The following is a 27,043-nucleotide window of genomic DNA, read 5'->3' as shown; positions in this document are numbered from 1 at the left end:
CCTGTGTGCGGTGCACTCGGCAGCTTCCGGTCCCAGGGTTGGTATGAGCACAGGACCTGTGATGACGTCGCAGTCACATGACCGTGACGTTATGGCAGGTCCTTCTCGCATAGCATCCTTAGCACTGGAACCTGCCGCTTGCACTACCGAGGATACCGCGCCATGTCGGAGGGTGAGAATAACCTTTATTTATTATTATTATTTGTAACTTTAGATCTTTTTACTATTGATGCTGTATACGCTGCATCAATAGTAAAAGGTTGGTCACACAGGGTTATTAACTGTGTTAATGGAGTGCGTTACACCGCGGCATAACGTGGTCCATTAACGCTGCCATTAACCCTGTGTGAGGGCTGACTGGAGGGGAGTATGGAGCGGGCACTGACTGTGGGGAGGAAGGAGCGGCCATTTTGCCGGCGGACTGTGCCCGTCGCTGATTGGTCGTGGGCGTTTTGCCACGACCAGAGGCCGCAACCAATGAATTTCCGTGACAGACAGAAGGACAGACAGAAAGACGGCAGTGACCCTTAGACAATTATATAGTAGATGATCTTGTTAAAGGGAACTCGTCAGCATGCTAACTGCCCCAAGCATGGTTGGCATGATTTAGGATATGTTCATTGTTCACTCGCACCTCAGTGTAAACTTAGTGAATGCATTGTGAGTATATGCCAAAAAGCATATGGCATTTGTTGAGCTGGTATTTATTAATATACTTTAAAAAAAGAAAAGTACACATATTACAAATCCAGAAAACTGCCTCTGACGCTAGTCACTATTCACGGCCAGAGAGCATGTAGATAACTAAGGGGAAAGACAAAGAAGTAATTCAGGTCACGGTCCAAGGGTCAAAATACCAGGAGATCGCATATCATAGCAAAAGGACAAAACAAAGGTATAGTCAGAACACGGTCCAAAGGGTCAGGCAGCAGAAGATCAGAACAACAGAATCAGGCAAGCACTCACCAGGAAGCCCAAACTACGTCTGGCAGGATCAGGGGCAGACATCTTAGTTAAATAGCTTTGGAAATCTCCAGAACACCTGGAGAATGTTCCACATCTCCCAGTCTCAGATTGGACAGCTGAGCTGTCAAAGCAGTGACAGCTCTGCATGCCCATCAAAAGATTGGACCACCAAGGTGTCAATCAAAACACTGACAACCCAGCATGACCCTGTTTCCATAAGACAGCTTAGTTTCCATAAGACTTATTGAGCGGAGGAATCGTGACAGTAACCCCCTCTTTGGGGGGGTGCACTGGACCCTCAGGTTTCCCAGGAAACCTTCTATGGAAGGACCTGACAAGATGATCGGTGTTTACAGCTTGAGCAGAGACCCAGGATTTCTCCTCTGGTCCATAACTTCTCTATTGAATAAGGTACTGAAGGGAATTACGGACTTTCTGAGGATCAACAATCCTTTGCACTTCAAACTCCAAACTGTTATTGACAGAAACCGGTAGACAATCTTTTAGTAGTAATTTATGGAATACATTTGGAATGCGAAAAGATGTAGGGAGTTCTAATTTGAAAGCCACCGGTTAATTACCTCCAAAATCTCATATGGACAAATAAATTTAGGACTAGCGATGAGCGATTATACTCGTTACTCGAGATTTCCTGAGCACGCTTGGGTGACCTCCGAGTATTTTTTTAGTGCTCGGAGATTTAGTTTTCCTCACCTCAGCTGAATGATTTACATCTCTTAGCCAGCTTGATTACATGTGGGGATTCCCTAGCAACCAGGCAACCCCCACATGTACTTATGCTGGCTAACAGATGTAAATCATTCAGCTGCGGAAATGAAAACTAAATCTATGAGCACTAAAAAATACTTAGAGGACACCCGAGCGTGCTTGGGAAATCTCGAGTAACGAGTATATTCGCTCATCACTATTTAGGACCCAATTTTGCTGATGGCACATTCAATTTAATATCTTTTGAAGAAACCCATACCTTATCACTAACCGTGAATATGGGAACCCCTGAACGTTTCCTGTCGGCCTTCCATTTCTGGTGACTTTGAGACACCCCAATATTCTTCTGAACCTCCCTTCTAACATCCTTATGTTTCTGTATGGCAACCTCTACTTCAAAACAGTGAGAATTCATCCTCAAGAATTCACCAAAATGAGGATGAAACCCATAATTACAAAAAAAAGTGATTTTTCCAGTAGACTGGTTAACCCAACTGTTAAAGGCAAACTCCACAAGAGGTAAGGATGAGAACCAGTTCTCCTGCTGATCCGCAATGAAACATCTTAAAATTTGCTCCAAGGACTGATTTGTCCTCTCAGTCTGACCGTTGGTTTCAGGATCATACGCAGAGGAAAACGATAGGTCAGTCCCCAATTTCTTTCAAAACACGCTCCAGAATTTGGAGACAAACTGCAACCCCCTAACGGACACAATGTTCAAAGGAAAGCCATGCAATCTCACCACATGATTTATAAATAACCTGGAAAGCATCTACGCATTAGGTAACCCCGATAACGGAATAAAGTGAGCTAGTTTACTGAATCAGTCAACCACCACCCAAATAATGGTTATCCCACTAGACAAAGGAAAATCAGTAATGAAATCCATGGACAAATGAGTCCATGGTCTTTCTGGTATAGGCAATGGAGCCAATTTCTCTGCTGACCGGTTATGACAAATTTTAGCGCGTGCGCACACTTCATAAGCGGATACAAAACCTTTTAATGTTATTAAGCATGGATGGCCACCGAAAAAGTCTACATATAGCTTTCTGCATAGCCGTGACCTTGGGGTGACCACTCAAGATGGAGTCATGAAACTCTTGCAACAGATGTAATCTTCGATACAAGGGCACAAATAATTTAGATCCAGGAGTAGCAGAAGGAGCCAATGACTGGACTTCGCGAATCTCGCCCTCCAATTCCGGGGACACCATAGAAATTACCCACCCTGAGGAAGGATGTTCTGGAGGAGAAACTGAATCGTGACAAAGCGTCAGCCCTAACATTCTTAGACCACGGCCTGAACATGATGGAAAATTTGAATCTAGGAAAGAATAAGGACCACTTAGCCTGTCTTTGGGTTAAACGTTTAGCATATTCAATATAACAAAAATTTTTGTAATCTGTCACAACCACGACCTGATGCATAGCTCCCTCCAAAAAATGCCTCCATTCTTTAAAAGCTAACTTGACAGGGAGCAGCTCATGATTTCCATCATCATAATTTCTCTCAGCAAACTAAAATTTCTTAGAAAAAAATGCTCATTGTCATAAGTTAGGGTTTTGGGACCTTTGAGACAAAACAGCCCCAACCCCAACGGCTGAGGTATCCACTTCAACGATAAATGGTTCTGAAGATCAATCAATCAATCAATCAATCAATCAATTTCTTGAATCAAAACTGGAGCAGACATGAAACATACTTTTAGTTTATAAAAAGGCCCCAATGGCATCCAATGACCAAACCTTAAAGGGAACCTGTCACCTGAATTTGGCGGGACTGGTTTTGGGTCATATGGGCGGGGTTTTCGGGTGTTTGATTCACCCTTTCCTTACCCACTGGCTGCATGCTGGCTGCAATATTGGATTGAAGTTCATTCTCTGTCCTCGGTAGTACATGCCTGCACAAGGTGCAATCTTGCCTTGTGCAGGCGTGTACTATGGAGGACAGAGAATGAACTTCAATCCAATATTACAGCCAGCATGCAGCCAGCGGGTAAGGAAAGGGTGAATCAAACACCCGAAAACCCCGCCCATATGACCCAAAACCAGTCCCGCCAAATTCAGGTGACAGAGTCCCTTTAAGACATGCCCCCTTATATGTGAGATCGGTAAGAAGTTTAATGATCTGCGAAAAACCCCTAATACATTTTCTAAAGTAATTGGCAAATCCTAAAAAACACTGTGGTGCTTGTAAAGTCGCGAGGTTGAACCCAATCAATTATAGCCTCCACCTTCTCAGGATCCATCTTAAACCCTCCATCAATACAATAAACCCCAGAAATGATATTTCTTGAAAAGAAAAAGTACACTTTTTTAATTTGGCAAGCAAAGAATTTCCCCTCAAGCTTTGCAAAGCATAATGAACAAGCTCATAGTGTGAACTCCGATTAGACGAAAAAATTAGAATGTCATCAAGGTATACCACAATAAACCTTTTTTTTTTTATCAGAAAAAATATCATTCATAGAGTTCTGAAAGTCAACAGATGCTTTGGTTAAACCAAAAGGCATGACCAGATTCTCAAATAAACAGACGAAAAAAATGCTGTCTTCCACTCATCACTCTCACGGATTAGATTATATGCCCCTCTAAAATCAAGTTTAGAAAGCCACTAGCTGAAGAGCCCGGCGTTGCCTGGGCATAGTAAATATCTGTGGTTAGTTATAGCACCTCACTTCTCTTATTTTCCCATCATGCCTCTCATTTTCTCCCTCACAGCTCTCATTTTCTCCCTCACACCTCTCATTTTCTCCCTCACTCCTCTCATTCCCCCCTAACACTTGTCATTTTGACCTCACATCTGTCATTTTCTGATCACTCCACTATTTTCCCTCACTCCTCTCATTTTGCACTCACACCTTTTCATTTTTACCTCACACCTCTCATTTTCACCTCAGTATATACCTGTGTGTCATCTCCCTTATATATAGTATACACTTGTATGTCATCTCCTGTATATAGTATATACCTGTATGTCATCTCCCCTGTATATAGTATATACCTGCTGTGTGTCATCTTCTCCTGTATATAGTATATACCTGTATGTCATCTCCTGTATATAGTATATACCTGTATGTCATCTTCTATATATAGCATATACCTGTATGTCATCTCCTCCTGTATATAGCATATACCTGTATGTCATCTCCTCCTGTATATAGTATATACCTGTGTCATCTCCTCCTGTATATAGTATATACCTGTGTCATCTCCTCCTGTATATAGTATATACCTGTATGTCATCTCCTCCTGTATATAGTATGCACCTGTGTCATCTCCTCCTCTAAATAGTATATACCTGTGTCATCTCTCCTGTATATAGTAAATATCTGTGTGTCATCTCCCCTGTATATAGTATATACCTGTGTGTCATCTCCTCCTGTATTAGATCTCGTTCACACGTTATTTGCTCAGTCTTTTTACCTCAGTATTTGTAAGCTAAATTGGCAGCCTGATAAATCCCCAGCCAACAGGAAGCCCTCCCTCTGGCAGTATATATTAGCTCACACATACACATAATAGACAGGTCATGTGACTGACAGCTGCCGTATTTCCTATATGGTAAATTTGTTGCTCTTGTAGTTTGTCTGCTTATATATCAGATTTTTATTTTTGAAGGATAATACCAGACTTGTGTGTGTTTTAGGGCGAGTTTCATGTGTCAAGTTGTGTGTGTTGAGTTGCGTGTGGCGACATGCATGTAGCGACTTTTGTGAGATGAGTTTTGTGTGGCAACATGCGTGTAGCAACTTTTTGTGTGTCGAGTTGCACGTGACAGGTTAGTGTAGCAAGTTGTGTGCAGCAAGTTTTGCGCGTGGCGAGTTTTATGTGTGGTGCCTTTTCAGTATGTGCAAGTTTTGTGTGAGGCAACTTTTGTATGTGTTGCAACTTTTGTGCATGTGGCAATTTTTCCGCGTGCGCAAGTTTTGCGTGTGGCGAGTTTTCCATGAGGTGAGTTTTGCATGAGCCTAGTTTTTGCATGTGGCGAGTTTTGTGCGTGGCAAGTTTTGAGCGGCGACTTTTGTGTTTCGACTTTTATGTGGCGAGGTTGGTGTATGTGTGGTGAAATGTGTCCTGAGGGTGGTATATGTGTTCAAGCACATGGTAGTGTGCGGCGCATTTTGTGTGTGTGTGTGTTCATATCCTCGTGTGTGGTGAGTATCCCATGTCGGGGCCCCACCTTAGCAACTGTACGGTATATACTCTTTGGCGCCATCGCTCTCATTCTTTAAGTCCCCCTTGTTCACATCTGGCAGCTGTCAATTTGCCTCCAACACTTTTCCTTTCACTTTTTCCCCATTATGTAGATAGGGGCAAAATTGTTTAGTGAATTGGAACGCGCAGGGTTAAAATTTCGCCCAACAACATAGCCTATGACGCTCTTGGGGTCCAGACGTGTGACTGTGCAAAATTTTGTGGCTGTAGCTGTGACGGTGCAGATGCCAATCCCGGACATACATACATACACACATTCAGCTTTATATATTAGATTTAGCCCCAGTAGGCTGATTTATATAGTTCGGGGATGAGTAGAAGTGGGTAAGTATTTTTAACTGTAATTTTGTTTAATTCACAGAAATCGAGACAATAGCAAAGCCCCCCCCCCCATCTTTTTTTTACTAAGAAGAAACCAGCAGCTATAGGTTAGGAGGAAGGACAGATCTGACCCTTCCCTAAACGTTCGGTTACCAATTCCTTCATAAGCGACACGTAATCCCGATCAACAGGAACCAGAATAAAGGAGTGATTGAATTTGATTGAAAAAATAGAGAAAGTTTTATTTGAAGTTCATGACAACATAATAAAAAAGGTGCCTTATGTCAACAGGAGGCGCAGGGGAAACAATGTACTTCAGAAATAAATAATAATTTCTTATTTTAAATAATGTTCAGGATATAAAAGGATATACAGATTCAACTAATCCTGTAACAGCAAAGAACCTTTCACCAGGAACAAACGAATGAACAGTGTTGAAAGGGAGTGTAATTGTTTATGGCCCTATAGGGTTAATTGCCTTTTATAAAAGTGTACAGGTCCACATAGTCAACTAGAAATCGTGTAAAGTTCATTTAGTGCCTATTGGTATTACCCTATACTAGGTACATTTATATCAATGCATACTCATGGATCAAATAGGGGGTTCCTAGAATATAAATACAGGGTTGCATATCTTTTACCTGATAAGCTAAGCAAGTGCTGAACCGTCGCTGCATCTCCTCACCCCAACGCGCATTTCTCCTATTCTTCTTCCACCCCGGTAAAAAGGTGCCAATACCAGTGTCACAATAAGCATTAGGTTTTTCTATTTTTATTCCCATTGTTTTTTGTTTTAAATTATTGTTTAGCATTTGCTCTTTTGTATTTAACATGAGAGCTCTGTACAAAAAAAAGTTGATTTATTTTTTCCAGGAGATATTCCACATACTAAAACTTAATGGGTGCCAATAGCGATGAGCAAGACTGTACATCATGATACTGACATTCCCTTTTTCCTTTTTTTTTTTCCCTAAAGCTCTGTGCGCTTGTATCCAGTGCTCAGTGGATAGTGCAAAGTATGGGGAGAAACCCCCACCTCTGGCTTTACTCTGCCCAGCTCATGCTGATTTATAGGCTTTTTCTTACTTATGCATGAACATGCTGGATGTCTTTTTCATTGTTAATTAGAAATGTATTTTTATTATGGTAATCTCTCGTATTTGTGATTTTTTTTTTTTTGTGTGTGTGTTTTTTTTTTTTTTCATTTTGATTTGATAGGATTGTGATATCTTTGACCAATTGACTTCATCCTTTTTAAAGTTTCCTTTCTCCAGTTGGTTGGTATAAGTAGTTCAGATCAAAATTCGTAGCGCTTAGCACGTCATGGAATCTCCTTAAAAGTACAACTGCATTCAAGTTTTGACACACCCTTACACACCCAATAAATGCATTTAGCAAACATTTTCTAATATACCAGCACTGCTTTGCATTACCCAAATATTCCTTTTGCTTTTTCAAATCCCAGCAATGGTTGTATTATATAACTAGAATATTAATGAAAACAATATGTTCGCTTCCATGAAGAAATTCTTTCAAATATATTCTTTCTGTTTACTTTATTAGTACTCCAGCTCAAATTGTATTGGAGCAATATAGAGAATATATCCAATATCGTAATTGACAAAATATACTCATAAAGAGTATCAGCTGTTTGTGCATATGTATATACAGAATATAGAGCGCATTACAGACATTATATATATGTATGTGTATATATAATATATATACACACATACATACAGTAGGGAAAATAAGTATTTGATACACTACCGATTTTGCAAGTTTTTCCACCTACAAAGAATTGAGGTCTGTAATTTTTATCATAGGTACACTTCAATTGTGAGAGACAGATTCTAAAAATAAAAAAAATAAAAAAATCACATTGTATGATTTTTATATAATTAAATTGCATTTTATTGCATGAAATAAGTATTTGATCATCTACCAACCAGCAAGAAATCTGGCTTTCACAGATCTGTTAGTTTTTCTTTAAGAAGCCCTCCTACTCTGAACTCATTAAAGTCATTGAAGTTTGCCAATGACCATCTGGATGATATTTAATACAATAGAAAAGGAGAACTTAATATTTGGTACAGAAACCTTTGTTTGCAATTACAGAGGTCAGATGTTTGGTGTAGTTATTGACCAAGTTTGCACACAGTGCAGTGGCGATTTTGGCCCACTCCTTCATTCATTTCTTCTCCATAGAGGTGGAGCCGCATATTCATTACTGTAATGAGCGGTAACCGTGACCGCTCAGTACAGGAAGAAGCTGCCGGCGCCAGGGAACACACGTGCACGGACCACGCCAGGAGCAGGTGAGTATAACGGGGAGCGCTGCGCGATATTCACCTGCTCCTCGTTCTGGGCGCCGCTCTGTCTTCTTCAGCGTCTTCTGCAGTGATGCTCAGGTCAGAAGGTGCGGTGACATGGTTAGTGCGCATCCACTGCCTGAACGTCTGCAGGAGATGCTGAAGATGGAGCGGCTCCGGAACGAGGAGCAGGTGAATATTGAAAGTGTCGGGGGCCTGAGCGACGGAGAGGTGAGTATGTGATTTTTTTTTTTTTATCTCAGCAACAGCAAATGGGGCAAGTGTCTGTATGGAGCATCTATGGGGCCGTAACGTTAGTGCAGCATTATATGGGGCCATAACGTTTGTGCAGCACTATATGGGGCCATAATGTTTGTGCAGCACTATATGGGGCCATAACGTTTGTGCAGCATTGTATGGGGCCATAACGTTTGTGCAGCACTGTATGGGGCCATAACGTTTGTGCAGCACTGTATGGGGCAAGTGTCTCTATGGGGCCATAACGTTTATGCAGCACTATATGGGGCAAGTGTCTCTATGGGGCCATAACGTTTGTGCTGCACTATATGGGGCCATAACGTTTGTGCAGCACTATATGGGGCAAATATCTTTATGGAGCATCTTATGAGGCCATAATCAACATTTGTGCAGCATTATATTGGGCAGATGTGTCTATGGAGCATCTTATGGGGCCATTATTAACCTTTATGCGGGATTATATGGGGCATATTTTAATATGGAGCATCTTATGGGGCCCATCATGAACAGTATGGAGCATTATATGGGGCTCCTGATTCAATATGGATATTCAAAATCACTTAACCTACTGATGTCTCAATTAATTTTACTTTTATTGGTATCTATTATTACTTTTGACATTTACCGGTAGCTGCTGCATCTCCCACCCTAGGCTTATACTCGAGTCATTAAGTTTTCCCAGTTTTTTGTGGCAAAATTAGGGGGGTCGGCGTATACTCGGGTCGGCTTATACTCGAGTATATACGGTAAGTTATGGCTCTTGGGAGAAGAGCAGGGAAAAAAAGTAAAGCAGAAAATCATCCCATTAGGAAGGAGTTACAGAATTTTCTTGTTTAAAATATGTCCCAAATGACTTTAAAACAACAAACACAAATAGTATTCAGCCTCCCCAGACCGTATTACCTCTACACAGCCGATCGGAGCTTGTGTACTGGCTACAGTAGTGAAAGCACAACAATAATGCACATCACCACTGTAGCCAATCACTCCGTTCAACACTGATGTAGACAGCATGAGTTGCTGAGCTCAGTGATTGGCTGCAGTGGTGAATGTGCACTGTAGTGATGTCATCCAATCCCTGAGCTGTGCAATTGATGCCTTCTGCATATGCAGAGTCTCTGAGTTCAGTGATTGGTGGCATTGTTTATGTACTCTATAGTCGTAATTTCATCACTGGGACCAATAAAAATTGATTAGCAGTAATGAGGCAGTGCTGGACCTGGGGAGGGTGAGTACTATCTGTGTTTGTTGAATTGTAAGTGTGCATATTTTTTGATAAAGGAAAACCCTGTTAAATGTTCTGGATTTGGCTAATCACATATTTGAAAATTCATAACTTTTTACTTGTATGGGTGGAAAAACATCTATTAAATATTTTATTCATATCATATTTCTGGGCTGTATAAAAGTACTGAGTTATCAGACTTTCTAGACTGAAGAAGTAAATGTCACTGTATATTTTTGTAGCACTACTGTTTCCTTTAGGCACTAAAGTATAAATTCTTAGTATTTCCTATAGCTCTGCTGCTGCATGCATCATACACATATAAATGTGCGGTTAATTATAGTTTCCTCTCTTCTTTTAAATTGGACAAATATTTTAATTATTTAAACAGTCTCTCAAAGGGAAATTACATTATGAAGTAAGGACAAATATTGATAAGTGTTAACATGTCGGCAATCGCCCAATGAATTATCAAAATGCTGCTTTTTCATCAGGTGATTGGATTGTTTATGCTGGAATAAAAATCCTTGTTCTCAGCAGCACATCGCTGATGTAAACTGAAGATATGCTGCTGATAACATAATATGTATGGGGACAGATTAATCTACTTGTGATCATTCTGTGCTCATCATTCTTCGTCAGCCGGTGTAAAGAGGCACCAAACAAACAATATTGTCAATCACGCTCATTTAACAGCCTGAACTCAACTCATGTAAATGCAATGTAAATGTGTTTGATGGTGCTATATGTGAGCATTTGGGGCCCCACTTTGTCTGAAGCTACCTCTGGTCTTGGTCCATACAATATCATAAGTTGAAATATAGCAATATGACATTTTATAAACATTAACCTACCGTGCTCCATTCGTTACGTTTTTTTCCAGGCTTAGGTTATGTTCCCACAATAAGTATTATACTAGGTCAACCCCTCATTTTTCAAGATGTTTGGGCCCAATAAAATAATAAAGCCTATATTCACCTCGCGTACCAACGCTGTTCCCACGGTATCGGAATTCGCTCTTCCTGGACCTCTCTTGCGGTGATGTGACACGTGAGGCAGGAGCCCAACCATCGCTTGAGTCACTGGGTTCAAGACTGGGATTCCAAGAGATGAGCGAATCTGTAGTAAAAGGGAATGGTCCACTGTGTTGAAGGTAGGAGACACGTCCAGGAGGAGGGGAACAGACTAGTGTCGCTTGGATTTGGCAGTTAGTAGGGAGTTGGTGACTTCAGTCAGTGCAGTTTCAGTGGAGTGATGCAGTCAGAAGCCAGATTGTACGTGATCAAAGATGGAGCAGGAGGAGATGTGGGAGGATAGTTCAAGATGGATGTTTTGTTACAGTAGTTTTGAGGCATAGAGGAGAAGTGATATGGGGCGGTGGGTAGACACAGAGGACGAGTCATGTTTTAACTCATCCTCAGAGTGAAGGCAAAAGGGCCAACAAGTGCTAAGCATCTCTGGGAACTCCTTCAAGATTGTTGGAAGACCATTCCCGATGACTACCTCTTGAAGCTCATGAAGAGAATGCCAAGAGTGTGCAAAGCAGTCATCAAAGCAAAAGGTGGCTACTTTGAAGAGCCTAGAATATAAGACATAATTTCAGTTGTTTCACACTATTTTTTAAGTATATAATTCCACATGTGTTAATTCATAGTTTTGATGCCTTCAGTGTGAATGTACAATTTTCATAGTCATGAAAATACGGAAAAATCTTTAAATGAGGTGTGTCCAAACTTTTGGTCTGTACTGTATGTCACACAAAATACTTAATAAGTAACATTTTCCACATGTCTACTTTACATCAGCACAATTTTGGAACCAAATTTTTTTTTTGTTAGGGAGTTATAAGGGTTAAAAGTTGACCAGCAATTTCTCATTTTTATATTTTTTTTTTTAGGGACCACATCACATTTGAAGGCACTTTGAGGGGTCTATATGATAGAAAATACCCAAGTGTGACACCATTCTAAAAAACGCACCCCTCACGGTGCTCAAAACCACATTCAAGAAGTTTATTAACCCTTCAGGTGTTTCACAGGAATTTTTGGAATGTTTTAAAAAAAATGAACATTTAACTTCTTTTCACAAAAAATTTATTCTGATCCAATTTGTTTTATTTTACCAAGGGTAACAAGAGAAATTGGACCCCAAAAGTTGTTGTGCAATTTGTCCTGAGTACGCTGATACACCATATGTGGGGGTAAACCACTGTTTGGGCGCATGGCAGAGCTCGGAAGGGAAGGAGCGCCGTTTGACTTTTCAATGCAAAATTAGCTGAAATTGAGATAGGACGCCATGTCGCGCTTGGAGAGCCCCTGATGTGCCTAAACAGTGGAAACCCCCCAAAAGTGACACCATTCTAGAAAGTAGGCTCCCTAAGGAACTTATCTAGATGTGTGGTGAGCACTTTGAACCCCCAGTGCTTCACAGAAGTTTATGATATATATAAACTCACAGAAAAAAACATGGGTCCCATATAATACTTAATTACGGTCAGATCTGACTAAATATACATGCCCATATGTTGAAAAGGACTAGTAGGTGTATACTCCCAAAATACATATAAACACAGAGAGAAATGGAGTTCCATACACAGATATGATAAAAAGTAAACTTTATTGAACCAATGAAAAACATACAACGATATAAATGAAGAAAGGACACAGAAACCTAGTCGGAGAACAAGTAAAACCTCGGCACAATAATAAATATGCATGTATATTCACACCCAGGTATAAAGTATATGCTACCCCCTAAGGGGGGTTGACTCGGTACCTCGGCACCTTACGTTTTTCCACTTCTTTATATTAAGTTTGACTGCTCAGTTTTTCTATGTGCTGGTCACTATGACAATCATTAGGGCACACGTCTATATGTAGGCACTCAGTGTTTTTCTATCAAAGCACTGTTTTTACTCACTGGGTGTGTGTTTATATGCATACATTCAGTAATTTTTTTGACACATACGCTGTTTTATTTACTGAGTGCCATATGATGATCACTGAGTAGCATATACTTTATACCTGGGTGTGAATATACATGCATATTTATTATTGTGCCGAGGTTTTACTTGTTCTCCGACTAGGTTTCTGTGTCCTTTCTTCATTTATATCGTTGTATGTTTTTCATTTGTTTCAATAAAGTTTACTTTTTATCATATCTGTGTATGGAACTCCATTTCTCTCTGTGTTTAGAAGTTTATGATGTAGAGCCGTGAAAATAAAAAATATTTTTTTTCCACAAAAATGATTTTTTAGCCCCAGTTTTGTGTTTTCCCAAGGGTAACATGAGAAATTGGACCCCAAAAGTTGTCCAATTTGTTCTGAGTACGGTGACACCCCATATGTGGGAGAAAACTACTGATTGGAAGCATGGCAGAGCTCGGAAGGGAAGAAGTGGCGTTTTGGAATGCAGACTTTGATGGAATGATCTGCTGGTGTCACGTTGCATTTGCAGAGCCCCTGATGTACCTAAACAGTGGAAACCCCCCCACAAGTGACACCATTTTGGAAAGTAGACCCCCCTACGGAACTTATCTAGATGTGTGGTGAGCATTTTGAACCTCCAAGTGTTTCACTAAAGTTTATAATGCAGAGCCGTGAAAATAAAAAATCTTTTTTTTCCACAAAAATTATTTTTTTAGCTCCCAGTTTTGTATTTTCCCATGGGTAACAGGAGAAATTGGACCCCAAAAGTTATTGTCCAATTTGTCCTTATTACGTTGATACCCCATATGTGGGGGTAAACCACTGTTTGGGTGCACGGCAGAGCTCGGAAGGGAAGGAGCATTGTATGGGTTGAGATCGGATGTCATGTTGCATTTGCAGAGCCACTGGTGTGCCTAAACAGTGGAAACCTCCCAATTCTAACTCCAACTCTAACCCCAACACACCCCTAATTCCAACCCTAACCACACCCCTAACCCGAACACACCCCTAACTCTAATCCCAACCCCAACACACCCCTAATCCCAACCCTAACCATACCCCTAACCATAACACACCCCTAACCCAACCGTAAACTTAATCCTAACCCCAACTCTAGCCCCAACCCTAACTTTAGCTCTAACCCTAACTTTAGCCCCATCCCCAACCCTAACTTTATCCCCAACCCTAACGGGAAAATGGAAATAAATACATTTTTTTATTTTATCATTTTTCCCTAACTATGGCGGTGATAAAAATAAATACATTTTTTTATTTTATCATTTTTCCCTAGCTATGGCGGTGATAATGGGGGGTTTGATTTACTATTTATAGCGTTTTTTTATGTTTGGCAGCTGTCACACACTAAAAGACGCTTTTTAAAAATATTTTTTGCGTTACCACATTCTGAGAGCTATAATTTTTCCATATTTTGGCCCACAGAGTCATGTGAGGTCTTGTTTTTTGCGGGCCGAGTTGACGTTTTTATTGGTATCATTTTCGGGCACATAACATTTTTTGATCGCTTTTTATTATTTTTGTTAGGCAGAATGAACAAAAACCAGCAATTCATGAATTTCTTTTGGGGGTGCGTTTATACTGTTCCGCGTTTGGTAAAATTTATAAAGCAGTTTTATTCTTCGGGTCAGTACTATTACAGCGATTCCTCATTTATATCTTTTTTTTAATGTTTTGGCGCTTTTATACAATAAAAACCTTTTATAGAAAAAATAATTATTTTTGCATCTCTTTATTCTGAGGGCTATAACTTTTTTATTTTTTCGCTGATGACGCTGTATGGCGACTTGTTTTTTGCGGGGCAAGATGATGTTTTCAGCGGTACAATGTTTATTTCTGTCTATTTGATCGCATGTTATTCCACTTTTTGTTCGGCGGTATGATGATAAAGTATTGTTTTTTGCCTAGTTTTTTTTTTTTACGGTGTTCACTGAAGGGGTTAGCTAGTGGGACAGTTTTATAGGTCGGGTTGTTACGGTTTCGGCGATGTTAAATATGTGCACTTTTATTGTTTTTTTTATTTACATAAAGAAATGTATTTATTGGAACAATATATATTTTTTTATTTATTTAGGTTTTTTTTTTACACATGTAAATATATTTTTTTTTTACTTTGTCCCAGTGTGTGACATCATGTTATAGTGTCAGATCGCTGATCTGACACTTTGCAATGTACTGTGGCAGAACAGCGATCTGACAGGCTGTGCTGCAGGCTTGCCGGCACCTGCTCCGAGCAGGCGCTTGCAAGCCACCTCCCTGCAGGACCTGGAAGGAGCCCTGCAGCCGTTTTGGACCCGGGCCTCGCATTGCTCCGAGGGTCTCAGGAAAGCATGCAGGGAGCCCCCTCCCTGCACGCTGCTTCCCTGTGCTGCTGGAATGCTGGGATCATGTTTGATCGCAGTGTTCCAGGGGTTAATGTGCCAGGAGAGGTCCGTGACCGCTCCTGGCACATAGTGCCGGATGTCAGCTGTGATAGCTGACACCCGGCCGTGCTCCCCCCATGAGCGTGGCTGATCGCATTAGATGTGCTGTCCCGTCGGTGGTCATACGGGCCCATACCACCTCGACGGGATAATACGTCTAATGTCAGAAAGGGGTTAAGCACATTGGACACCAGTTGTTAGTTATTACACCTACCACATATTGGTATAGGATCTTGAATATAGGAATACCTCTGTAATCTTATACTCCTCTGTTAATCTACATTCTGTTGTATTTCTGCAGGTGTCCCACTACTAGATGGCGGAACAGTAAGACTGCCACAGTTAATTGGGCTTTCCAGAGCTTTGGATCTCATTCTTACAGGGAGGCCAGTAAATGCCCAAGAAGCATATGCTTTTGGACTTGCTAATCGGGTGGTTCCTGATGGCCAAGGTAAGTGTTGATGTCCTAAGCAAAAAAATATATATATTGTCTACTATGAAGCCTAGCTATAGTGTTTCATCACATGCGATTTAAAAGACTCAGATATAAAACAATACCTGGATGTTTATTATTAATTTACCATGAGAGTTGAAAAGTCAAACATTACTTTGGAAATGTGTGATTTTGCTAAATTTAAACCTGGGTGAGTAATGGGTGACTGCGCAATCTTTTATTAAGGACGCAGTTCAGAGAGTAGAGACAAATATAACATAGGGAGTGAAAAAGTACATGCGCACAGGGTCTGATTCATCAAAGCTTTTACACCAGTATTCTGGCTTGAAAAGTCTTTAAATTTGGCCCATATCGATGCTGCACTAAAATGTTGTGATTTTAGCGTTCGCACGCCATTTTTGCCCAGCGCCAACAAAGTGTGCTGGATGGGACGAGCACTGAGACTCCTACTCATCACATTCGTGACAAGCGGCAGCCTTCTCTACTCCACAAATCTTACTAGACGAGACTGGATTAATAAGCCTCTGAATGAATTCGAAGTATCCGACTCCATCACGCCTTCTCACCCAGACTGGTGTGAACAATGCCGATCTTGATGAATCAAGGCCATTGAGTTTTTTTGAGGAGCGTTTGAGTGTGTCCACTTCAAAAAACACCTAAAAAGTGAAATTAATGATTAAAAGTCTATTCCTATTTATTTCTATAGAAAAATGACACTGTTATTACTTTCAGTCTTTTGATCGTTTTTAGTTTCAGGTTTTTCAAAATCCCCAAATGTTTAAAAGAAGTGACCAGATCATTCTTCATGTGTTTTCCACTATGAAGCTGCTCCATAGTTTACAATTGAACTCAATATCAAAGCTACAAAAAATGCCATAGAGATGTCTCGTCATTTTTTTTTTCAGCATTTTGTAAGCATTTGTTAAGGTACCGGCACACTCAGCAACTTTGCAAAGAGAACGACAACAATCCGTGACGTTGCAGCTTCACAGCGATCTGGATCCCGCTGTGCCATCGCTGGTCGTAGCTAGAAGTCCAGAACTTTATTTCGTCGCCAGGTCGGCGTGTATCGTCATGTTTGACATCAAAAGCAGCGACGCCAGCAACGAGCATCGGGCCCCTAGATGTGTGTCGGATCGGTACACTCCGGCTGTTTGACATGGAGCTAACAACCAGCGAGAACGATAAGTGAGTCGCCGTTACGTCACTGGATCGCTCCTGCATCGTTCTGGAGTTGCTGTGTTTGACGTCTCTACAGCGACCTAAACAGCGACGCTCCAGCGATCTAGTTTAGGTCGGCTCGTTGTCTATATCGCTGCAGCGTCGCTGAGTGTGACGGTACCTTTAGGTTGTTTTACTTCATAAAACACTAGCACTTTATTTGTTGCTTAAAGGGAACCTGTCACCTGAATTTGGTGGGACTGGTTTTGGGTCATATGGGCGGAGTTTTCGGTTGTTTGATTCACCCTTTCCTTACCCGCTGGCTGCATGCTGGCTGCAATATTGGATTGAAGTTCATTCTCTGTCCTCCGTAGTACACGCCTGCACAAGGCAATCTTGCACAGCGCAGGCGTGTACTATGGAGGACAGAGAATGAACTTCAATCTAATATTGCGGCCAGCATGCAGCCAGCAGGTAAGGAAAGGGTGAATCAAACAACCGAAAACTCCGCCCATATGACCCAAAACCAGTCCCGCCAAATTCAGGTGACAGGTTCCCTTTAAGTGTAAAAAAAAAAGGATGTTTTAAAACGGTGACAGAGCTTTAACAGGAAGACAAAAAATTCTTAGAAAATGCCACACCTGAAATATATGGACATTTCAAGTTGTAGCTTGATCACAATAATAAAAATGTGGGCATAGCAGGTTTTCTAAGTGGCCAAATACTTTTCTCTAAGCTCATGTAAGAGTCTGCTATTCTGTAAACAGCTGGCCTAAGTCATGCTAAGCCTCACATAAAAAAATTGTCATTTGGGTTCTATGCCAAAGCGGGTCAATACTCTGACTCATCACTGCCACTAAAGAATTTAAAGACTTTAGTGCTCGATTAAGAAGATTTCTTTTTTCCCATGTACAGAGCAAACTTCAGTAATATTTTCCAAAATTATTCCTTTTTTTTTCGGAGTAAAACTCATATTGGAGCTATTGTTACATTTATTAATAAACTATGGGGCTATGTGAAAAATCATTTGACTCACATCCACACAATTATTGTTGCCATGTTTCTAATGAAAATATGATTATTCTTTCACCTGACAAGAGTACAAACCTCCGGTCACAAGGTGAATTATCGGATGTGACCCAGAACCGGCAGTGGCACTATGCCATGGGATGGTAGTTGTGTTTGCTCGGGAGCCCAGACACAAGTATTACTCATAGTTGTCGGTGCTAGGAAGGAGTTATTTCTGTAAAGTGCATCACACCATTTACTTACTGTTGAAAATTATTCATAAGTCTGCATTATAATATTTTTCCCTGGAATCTTTGACTGCTGCAGACATCATATCATATAAATATCTAAAATAATTATAAAAGGAACCAGTTTTCATATATTTTTAGAAATGTAAAATATTTTATTTTACTTATGTCGAATACCATGGAGTAGATTTGATTACGTAGTTCCTACTTTAGTAAATCCATCTGTAATTTGCAGCAAATTCACTGTATTCATTGTGTTTTACAAAGAGAACACAGTCTTCAAACATTACTTCTATGCACTTATAAAGTTAACATTTGACAAAATTTTTATTGTGGTGCCATATTTATCCAAGGCACCTACCTCAGAGCTAAGGAAGAAGAGACATGGTCTGATAAGTATTTGCTAATGGTTAAACATTAAGTAAAGCCGTGCAGCCATGTAGGCAGATACTTAAAGGGAACCTGTCACCTGAATTTGGCGGGACTGGTTTTGGGTCATATGGGTGGAGTTTTTGGGTGTTTGATTCACCCTTTCCTTACCCGCTGGCTGCATGCTGGCTGCAATATTGGATTGAAGTTCATTCTCTGTCTTCCATAGTACACGCCTGCACAAGGCAAGATTGCTTTGCGCAGGTGTGTACTATGGAGGTCAGAGAATGAACTTCAATCCAATGTTGCAGCCAGCATGCAGCCAGCGGGTAAGGAAAGGGTGAATCAAACACCCAAAAACTCCACCCATATGACCCAAAACCAGTCCCGCCAAATTCAGGTGACAGAGTCCCTTGAAGCCTTTTAGACTCCTATAACCTTAAAGGGAACCTGTCACCCCCCCAGGCGTTTTTAACTAAAAGAGCCACCTTGTTCAGCACTAATGCTGCATTCTGTAAAGGTGGCTCTTTTAGTTCGGGTCCCTGCCACTGCTGAAATAATCACTTTTATAATTTGCCCCTGATACCTTGAAATAGACCTGGGGGCATGTCTTTTCCCCAGACAGAAACGCCTCCCAGCCATCACTCAGGGCTTCTGTGCGCCGTGCTCCGCCTCTACCTTCATTAACGTCTCATACGGGAGCTCCCGGATTTACCGCCTTGTCAGTGACCACCGCAGCGCTTCCCTCGCTTGCCAGATGACCTTCTGCAGTCGGAGCAGCCGCAACAGCGACCACTTTGAGGACGTGAACACTCAGCAATCACCCGGGTGGGAGGGTGCTCACAGTACCCCTTTTCCCTGCAGGTGTTTGAGGACCTGAAGTGATGTCATGATCGCGTGACCAGCACATGACATGATATACCAGGGCCTGTGGTTCAGTCGGTGTGTGGTGCTGTGGGGGAAGTTGTCCTTCCCACAGAAGTGAGGACTTGGAGTGATTTTCCCTAACAGTGTGCGGCAGGACCCCACACCAAGGAGGACTGAATTTGTTATAATTTTGTTTTGTTTTCTATCGTGCCAAGAGTGCGGTGTTTTGTTTTTTTAAGCACCGTGGTTTATGCTGCACACAATAAACCCACTGGTGTTTTCAAGTGCATGTGCTCCTGAGTCTACCTGAAGGCTTCTACCGAGAGTGGCACCCCCTCACAATATATATTCTATAATGCTGTATATCTTCCACAATCTGACCTGAAAGAGACGAAAAAGAGTTCTTGTTATACTCGCCTGCGGGAAGGTCTGGTCCAAGGGGTGTCAATGTTTTTGGTCCAGTGCCTCCCACCTTCTTGCGATCGCTGCCCTCCTTCTTGCTTCGTGTGGATGACATGTCCCTACATCATCTACACAGTCTCCCCTAACTAGGGCAGAGTAAAGTACTGCAGTGCGCATGCACCAGGGCACTTTGACCTTTCCCGACACCTGCGCACTGCAGTACTTTACTCTGCCCTCAACAGGGCGGAGAAGTATGCCTGCACAGGAGCGCGTAGCTGGGGAGACTGCGGATGTTGTAGGGATGCGTCATCCACATGAAGCAAGAAGGACAGCATCGCAAGAAGATGGGAGGTGCCAGACCAGGACCAGCGACGCCCATCAGACTGGACTGCCCCGCAGGAGAGTATAATTAAAGCTCTTTTTCTTCTCTTTCAGGTTGGGTTGGGGGCTGATATACATCATTATAACTGTATTTCAGGCCTGAAAGGTGGTGGCCTTACCTCATATCAGCCAAACCTGGTGACAGGTTCGCATTAAAGGGATTATCTATTATTACAAGATTTTTACATATAAACAAAAATGTCTGAAAATTGAACATCTTACTAATGTAATGGTATTACATATGGGCTTTTGTTCCTGTCATTGCTCCTGCCAATGGTCATCCTGTATATAATCTACATGTATGTTGTGTCTTGCCACATCACAACTGGGCTATAGATCTGGTGCTGTACTTGTACACCATCAGAAGTCGTTATGTGATCATTTTACATTATGCTATGTAAGAAGCATCAACGAAAGGCGGCTATTGTCATCCTACGGGAGGATCAACTTGTCTAGTACCCAAATATTCTACAAAGAAACAAAAAAGTAAACAGTTGTTTTTATTATCTTTCTTTTTTATCTTCCTGGACAAGTCCAATGGTGGTTGTGAAGCTTAGGCTACTTACACATTAGCGTCGGTACGGGGCCGTCACGCTGCGTCGGACCGACGCATACTGTGCAAGCGCCGCACAACGGGGCAGCGGATGCATTTTTCCAGTGCATCCGCTGCCCCATTGTGAGTTGCGGGGAGGTGGGGGCGGAGTTCTGGCCGCGCATGCGCGGTCAGAAATGGCGGACACAACGCAGCAAAAAACGTTACATGTAACGTTTTTTGCTGCTGACAGTCCGCCACAACACGACGCAACCGTCGCACGACGGTTGCGACGTGTGGCAAATCGTCGCAATGCGTCGCTAATGTCAATGGAGAAAAAACTCATCCTGCAAGCAATTTTGCAGGATGCGTTTTTTTCTCCTAAACGACGCATTGCGACGTGCAGTGCACGACGCTAGTGTGAAAGTAGCCTACCTGTCATTTATGGTGATACTGTTATACACCCTGATAATTTCTGGCTATTATGTGATTTCTATCCTGCAGTTATTCCCTCTACATGCCCTTTCATTATTTGTTGTCTCTCTGCTAGTGGGTAGAGACTAGCTTTTTAAGATATCTCTCAAACTCGGTACATAGGAACATGAGGGATTCCTGCTCTCATGTCTCTATACAACACAAGTTAAGAAGCAATAGCTGCGTGGAGTGTATTTTACAGCAGTACTGAGCAGTGTAGCTGTGAAATAAGGCTCTAGGGTAAGGTAAAGCACTAAGCAGTGACAAAATCGTTTATCTCTCTGCTCCTCCCCTTAGATGTAATCTAGGAGGAGAGGAAGAAGAGGCTCATAACTAGAGAATGAATCATTTTTCTGATGACCTATAATAACACATAATAATCCCTCCTCTGGCGCCGGCACTCCGGAGCGGAGCGTGCAGCCGCACAGCAATACATGGAGCTGCACGCTCTGCTCCCAAGTGCCAGCGCCAGAGGAGGGATTTCACCTGTGAGACTCAGCCGTATCTCGCTGTGTGTGATCCTGGCCTTAGGATAAGTAGATCATGTATTACGAGGCATTCATACAGAAGTCCACATGATTTTAAATGATTCACAAACATTTTCTGATGTAGATAGCCTAATCTTAAATTTCGATACACAATTGTTACACTTTTCTTTGATCTGTGTCCGGTGATTAAAACTATGATGGCCCAAAACCTTTGAATAGTATGGGATGGTTTTCAATAACCATATTGCTCAGTTGTTTCTCTTTTTAAGCGTATTCTCCGCTGAGTTACGTTAGTTCTTAGTCTGTTGGATAAATTGTCAGAGTAAATCATCTCTGTTAGAATAACAAGGGTGTAACTCTGTAGAAGGTAAATGTTCCAGAATTTGGTCTGATACAGTCCGAGGATGGATCACCCTTCTGAAAGGTAAACAAATGAGCAGTGTGTGATATACAAGAATGCTGTGCTGTTTTTCTGGATATCAATCTGATATTTGTATGATTATAAAGGTTAACGGTACTGTTAATCCTACAGTAACTCACTATGAGGGCTTAACTGTAACTATGACGGAAAGACATAAATACAAATATTTGTAATAGCAAAAAGCGCATGTAAAAAGCCAGAAGTTTGAACACGAAGATTTTTTATTCTTACTAAAACTTATTTTTTAAATAAAACCTATATTGCAGCATGGTCCCCTGATTGCTGGTTCTCCAGCTGCCAGACAGATGGGATCATTTGCGGAAACTGCCAGCATGTAGATAAATTAAGTAATGTGTACTGTTCCATGTGATCCTAATCTTTGCAGCTTTGCACTCATGTTAGAGGATCATACGCAGGGTATCTACTTTTTGTAGTAACCATTCTTCATCCCAACACAATAATACTTTTGAAGGTTTAAAGGGAATGAGTCACCAGGTTTATACTTCCCACTCAGAGGGCAGTGTAAAACGGGATCAGAGACCCAGACTCCAGCTGTGTTTCAGTTAGTCTATGTTGACGTTGCATTTCTGACACACGTTTGTTTCGCCACTTGATCTCTGTTTTGGTAGTGTCTGTTTTTTAGGTGGGCACAACCGGAATGGTAGACCGTGCTTTTCTGCCACTTAAAAAAAAAACGGACAGCTGAAACAGAGGCCAGACAGTGTATGAAGTGATTTTGCCTCTCTCTTTTTAAAGTGAATGGCTTCATCAGGGGTTTTGTCCAAATGTCATTTTTTCAGAGCTTCAGGTAGAGGCACAACAGAGCCATAAAAGTGTTGAAGAAGCGTGCTGTGAAGCTGGTCGTTCTGGGCTTCTTGCTGTCATTTTCATAAAGTCAGCTCTGCTAGTTCTCAATGATGAGTTCTACCGTGCCTGCACCGCTGATCGCTTTCTGACTATACTGTGCACATGCAGAAAGCTGCCTATAAAATGATGGGGTGGCTCATGACTATTGAGTGCTACATAGCAGGAGCCTATCACTGAGCGAACGATTTTTCAACCAAAGGAGATACAAAGGATGGTAATTGATATATGATTACATACTAGGGGAGTCTACATTGTTTGGGAGGTAACAGGCTCCATATGATGTACAGTGTTTTGTAATATGTTTGGCTCGGCCAGATGTTCCACCATTTGCAGCATTAGTCTTTTTAACCTGGAAAATGTCCATTTTTTATCTTATTTGGATCTATGCGGCTAATCTGTTATGATTTGCACTACACAGTAGAGTTGAGCTGTATTTCAGAACTCGAGGCCAAGACATTTTCTGCATGATGTCTGTGTTTGTATGTGTACGACGCAGCTTGTATACAAGGAGAACCAAGGGAGGTGATCACGTATGAAGTGTACAATATTACAGCACAGAATATTATTCAGACCTCCCGAAACTACCATCATCTCATCCAAGAGGTGACTAATGTCTCTACAGACTCCGCGCAGCTGCCTTGCACCCTGGGCATGTTGTTGCCCTGATTCAAATTAAAATATGACTGTTTTGCTTGGCAGGTAATGGGCTATCTTTTTAAAACTAATGCTAATAAAATCAAGTGCCGTTTGCCGAATATACTGTAAGCAAAGTAGAATGACATTTGGCATGTTTTTCCTGGCAGGTCATGCTAACTAAAGGATGTTCGGGTGGAGACTGACATTAAGAAGAGTAAAATGGAGACATAAGCTTTAGGAGCAAAATAACATGATTTTTATCGGGGAAAATTGATTTAGGTCATCTAGAAGTTTTTGTTTTTAGAGTTTGTCTTGGTCTCAAACGTCATTAGAATTTACAGTCAGAAAGCACCTGCATGTAGAAATTTGTAATATCTCCCACTTGCTCCCAGACCAAACACTAAACACCGCCGTACATATTAAATAGTTGTCTGTCAAAAGATCACGCAGCTGTCTATCCTGACTCCTTCATACACAGGATTGCTTGGCGCTACAAAGAACTCCTATGTACTCTATGAAAGAGCCGCTGCCAAAGTCTTCTGGCAGTGGCTTATCTCTTCCCTAATCAAAAAGAATCGGCTGTGGAAATTCTGCAGGCTGGATCCTTAACTCCCTTGGGAGAAAAGGATCCAGCCTGTAGAAGTTCATTGGCCGATCCGAGTCGGGAGACCCCCATACACATTGTATTGTTCCCCTATCCTGCCTATATTGGTGAGTTTGGCAAACATTAGTCTAATATGTATGGCGACCTTAAACATTTTGCATGATTACCTGTTCCTTACACTACGTATTCCTTGATGTTGACAAGTCTTTTTGATAAATGGGTTGGGTGTGCACATGGAAAAAACCTGGTGTAAGGCTCTGATGGATGACATATTGTTCATACACCATTTATCATGTCAGTAATACCATCTCATGGCTTAAACAATTCATAAACAGCTGTTTTTTTACATAACAACAGTTTTGTGCCTTTTCTTTTTCTAATTACGTATTGTTTTATTGACTTACTTTGTTATATCGCTTTATTATTGCAACTAATATCCCATTTTCCACTACATTTAGGCCTCCACAGTGCTATTGAGTTGGCAGAACTGATCTCTGCATTCCCTCAGCAATGCATGCGACGTGACAGAGCGTCTGCCTATTACAGCACGTTTGATGCCACAAGCTTCATGGATGCAATGCAGTTTGAATTTACCCACGGGACAGAAGTTGTAGCGGAGGAGTCAGTTGCTGGTGCAAGCAGATTTGCTGCCGGGGAAGGGAGACAAGGAAAGTTATAGATCCTCTCTATTCAGACGCTGGATAAGGCATTAGCCATTTACGTAATATATCGATGTCTAACATTGGTCCAAAGATGTGAATATGTTGCTATCAATGTTCTAAAACAAATTGACACTTTGACCATTAACTGTATACTGTAGAATCGATTATGTTGTATGGAGTCACACAGAGGTATAATTAAAGGGAATCTGTAACCAGGTTTGTGCTACCCCATCTGAGAGCAGCATGATGTAGGGACCCTGATTCTAGTGATGGGCTGCTTACTGCAGTTTTAATAAAATTACTGTTTTAGCTGCTGCAGTTGTGCCAGCTCTCTGAATGCTGAGTTCTGTATAACCCTGCCCAAATCACAAATTGACAGTTTTCTGTGTACACTGTACATAGGCAGAAAGCTGCCAATCAGTGGTAGGGGGCGGGGTTATACAAAGCTCATGAATACAGCAAGCAGCCCAGTAAGTGATACATCACTGGGATCAGGGTTTCTGCCCCCACATTATGCTGCTGTCAGATTAGGTGGCAAAAACTTGGTGATGGATTTTAAAATGTCTGTCTAATCTGTTAACATAGAACTGATGTGATGTTGTCTATAAGTGAAAAAATAAATGGTAATTCATATTACATCTTCTATACATTACTTGTGGCGTTTTCATAAATATTGTAAGGTGGCTACAGACACATAGTTGATGAAGGTATGTATCACAGAGGTGGTTGTCCTCTGTGATGTGATCCTGAAGTAATTCTCTAGTGCACATAGTACAAAGAGGCTTGTTCTGTGCATCTGGGTCTGGTTGATGGGCAGCCTGACAGATGGACGGTTCTGGCTGCCCACATACCCCCCGCCTGGTTGTGGTTCACAGGGTAAAATGAAGCCTGCCTGTTTTTCACAAGGTCTGTGTGTGGAGGCAAGAAGACCTCCTGTGTGAAATATCTGGACTAAGCCGGTATACTCTTTGCTATCCAGCCTGTATGTCCTGGACTCTCTCTAAAGTGACTTTGTTGGAGCTGTTTACTTTGTTTTACCTGCACTGAAAGGCAGTTTATTTTCCTGTGCTTGTGACCTGGTTTATGCAGCACCAATAAACCAGCCTGGACATTTAAATGGAAACTGTTCCTTTGTTACGTCACCACGCACCCAAGTGAGTAGCATTCCCACAAATAAATAAATATGTATATAGACAGTTGTAACGATAAAGCATGGCACATAATTAAGCATAATTAAAATTCATAATGGCATACCATACCGCCACATGCCCCGTATTTCAAAAAGAGACTTATAAAGCAGTCATATGAAATCTGATGGAGAATATATAATGTCTTGTTCATTCTGATGCTGTATAACAGAGGTTGAAGAATCAATAGCCAGTGGGTGAAATACCTACCTAATGTAGTGACTAGTGATGAGCGAATATACTCGTTACTCGAGATTTTTCGAGCACGCTCGGGTGTCCTCCGAGTATTTTTTAGTGCTCAGAGATTTAATTTTCCTCACCGCAGCTGAATGATTTACATCTGTTAGCCAGCATAAGTACATGTGGGGGTTGCCTGGTTGCTGGGGAATCCCCACATGTAATCAAGCTAGCTATCAGATGTAAATCATTCAGCTGCGGCGAAGAAAACTAAATCTCCGAGCACTAAAAAATACTCGGAGGACCCCCGAGCGTGCTCGAGAAATCTCGAGTAACGAGTATATTCGCTCATCACTAGTAGTGACATACTGAGAGAATATGGCTTTAATATGGGTATAAGCCCTAACTCACTTAGGGCTTCTGTCGAGATGTCCATTTGGAAATTCAGTTTATCTGTTCCCTTTTAGGAACTGACAAATGGAGTAAGTTCTCTGAATGCTGAGCTCTGTATAACCCAGCACACACCACTGATCGGCAGCTTTCTCTGTTCACTGTGCATAGGCAGAAAGTTGCCAATCAGTGGCGGGGACGTGGTCATACTGCGCTCATGAATATGGAGTGCTGCAGTGCAGCAGGTTTACTAGTCTGCTAGTAATAAACTTCTGCTAATAAAACTGTGATTTTATTAAAACTACAGCATGCAGCCCA

The 27,043-nt window shown here is 41.5% G+C and overlaps 1 protein-coding gene across 4 annotated transcripts in view; it reads left to right on the top strand.

Moving 5' to 3' along the window:
• Positions 1-25,618, top strand: part of LOC138642496 (enoyl-CoA hydratase EchA19-like) — a 137,442-nt gene extending 111,824 nt beyond the window's left edge. For 3 of the 4 annotated variants that reach the window (XM_069730685.1, XM_069730686.1, XM_069730687.1), the window contains 2 exons: positions 15,699-15,848; positions 24,768-25,618. In XM_069730685.1, coding sequence (XP_069586786.1) covers positions 15,699-15,848; positions 24,768-24,988 — 371 coding nt within the window. In that variant the 3' untranslated portion in view covers positions 24,989-25,618. The remainder of the gene's footprint in view (positions 1-15,698; positions 15,849-24,767) is intronic. The other variant, XM_069730688.1, reaches the window with a different exon arrangement.
• The last annotated feature ends 1,425 nt before the right edge of the window (positions 25,619-27,043 follow it).

This window comes from Ranitomeya imitator, chromosome 6 (genome assembly GCF_032444005.1).
Source record: "Ranitomeya imitator isolate aRanImi1 chromosome 6, aRanImi1.pri, whole genome shotgun sequence".
NCBI lineage: Eukaryota > Metazoa > Chordata > Amphibia > Anura > Dendrobatidae > Ranitomeya > Ranitomeya imitator.
Note: the sequence above shows the minus strand (reverse complement) of the source record. Positions and strands in the feature narration are given on the sequence as shown.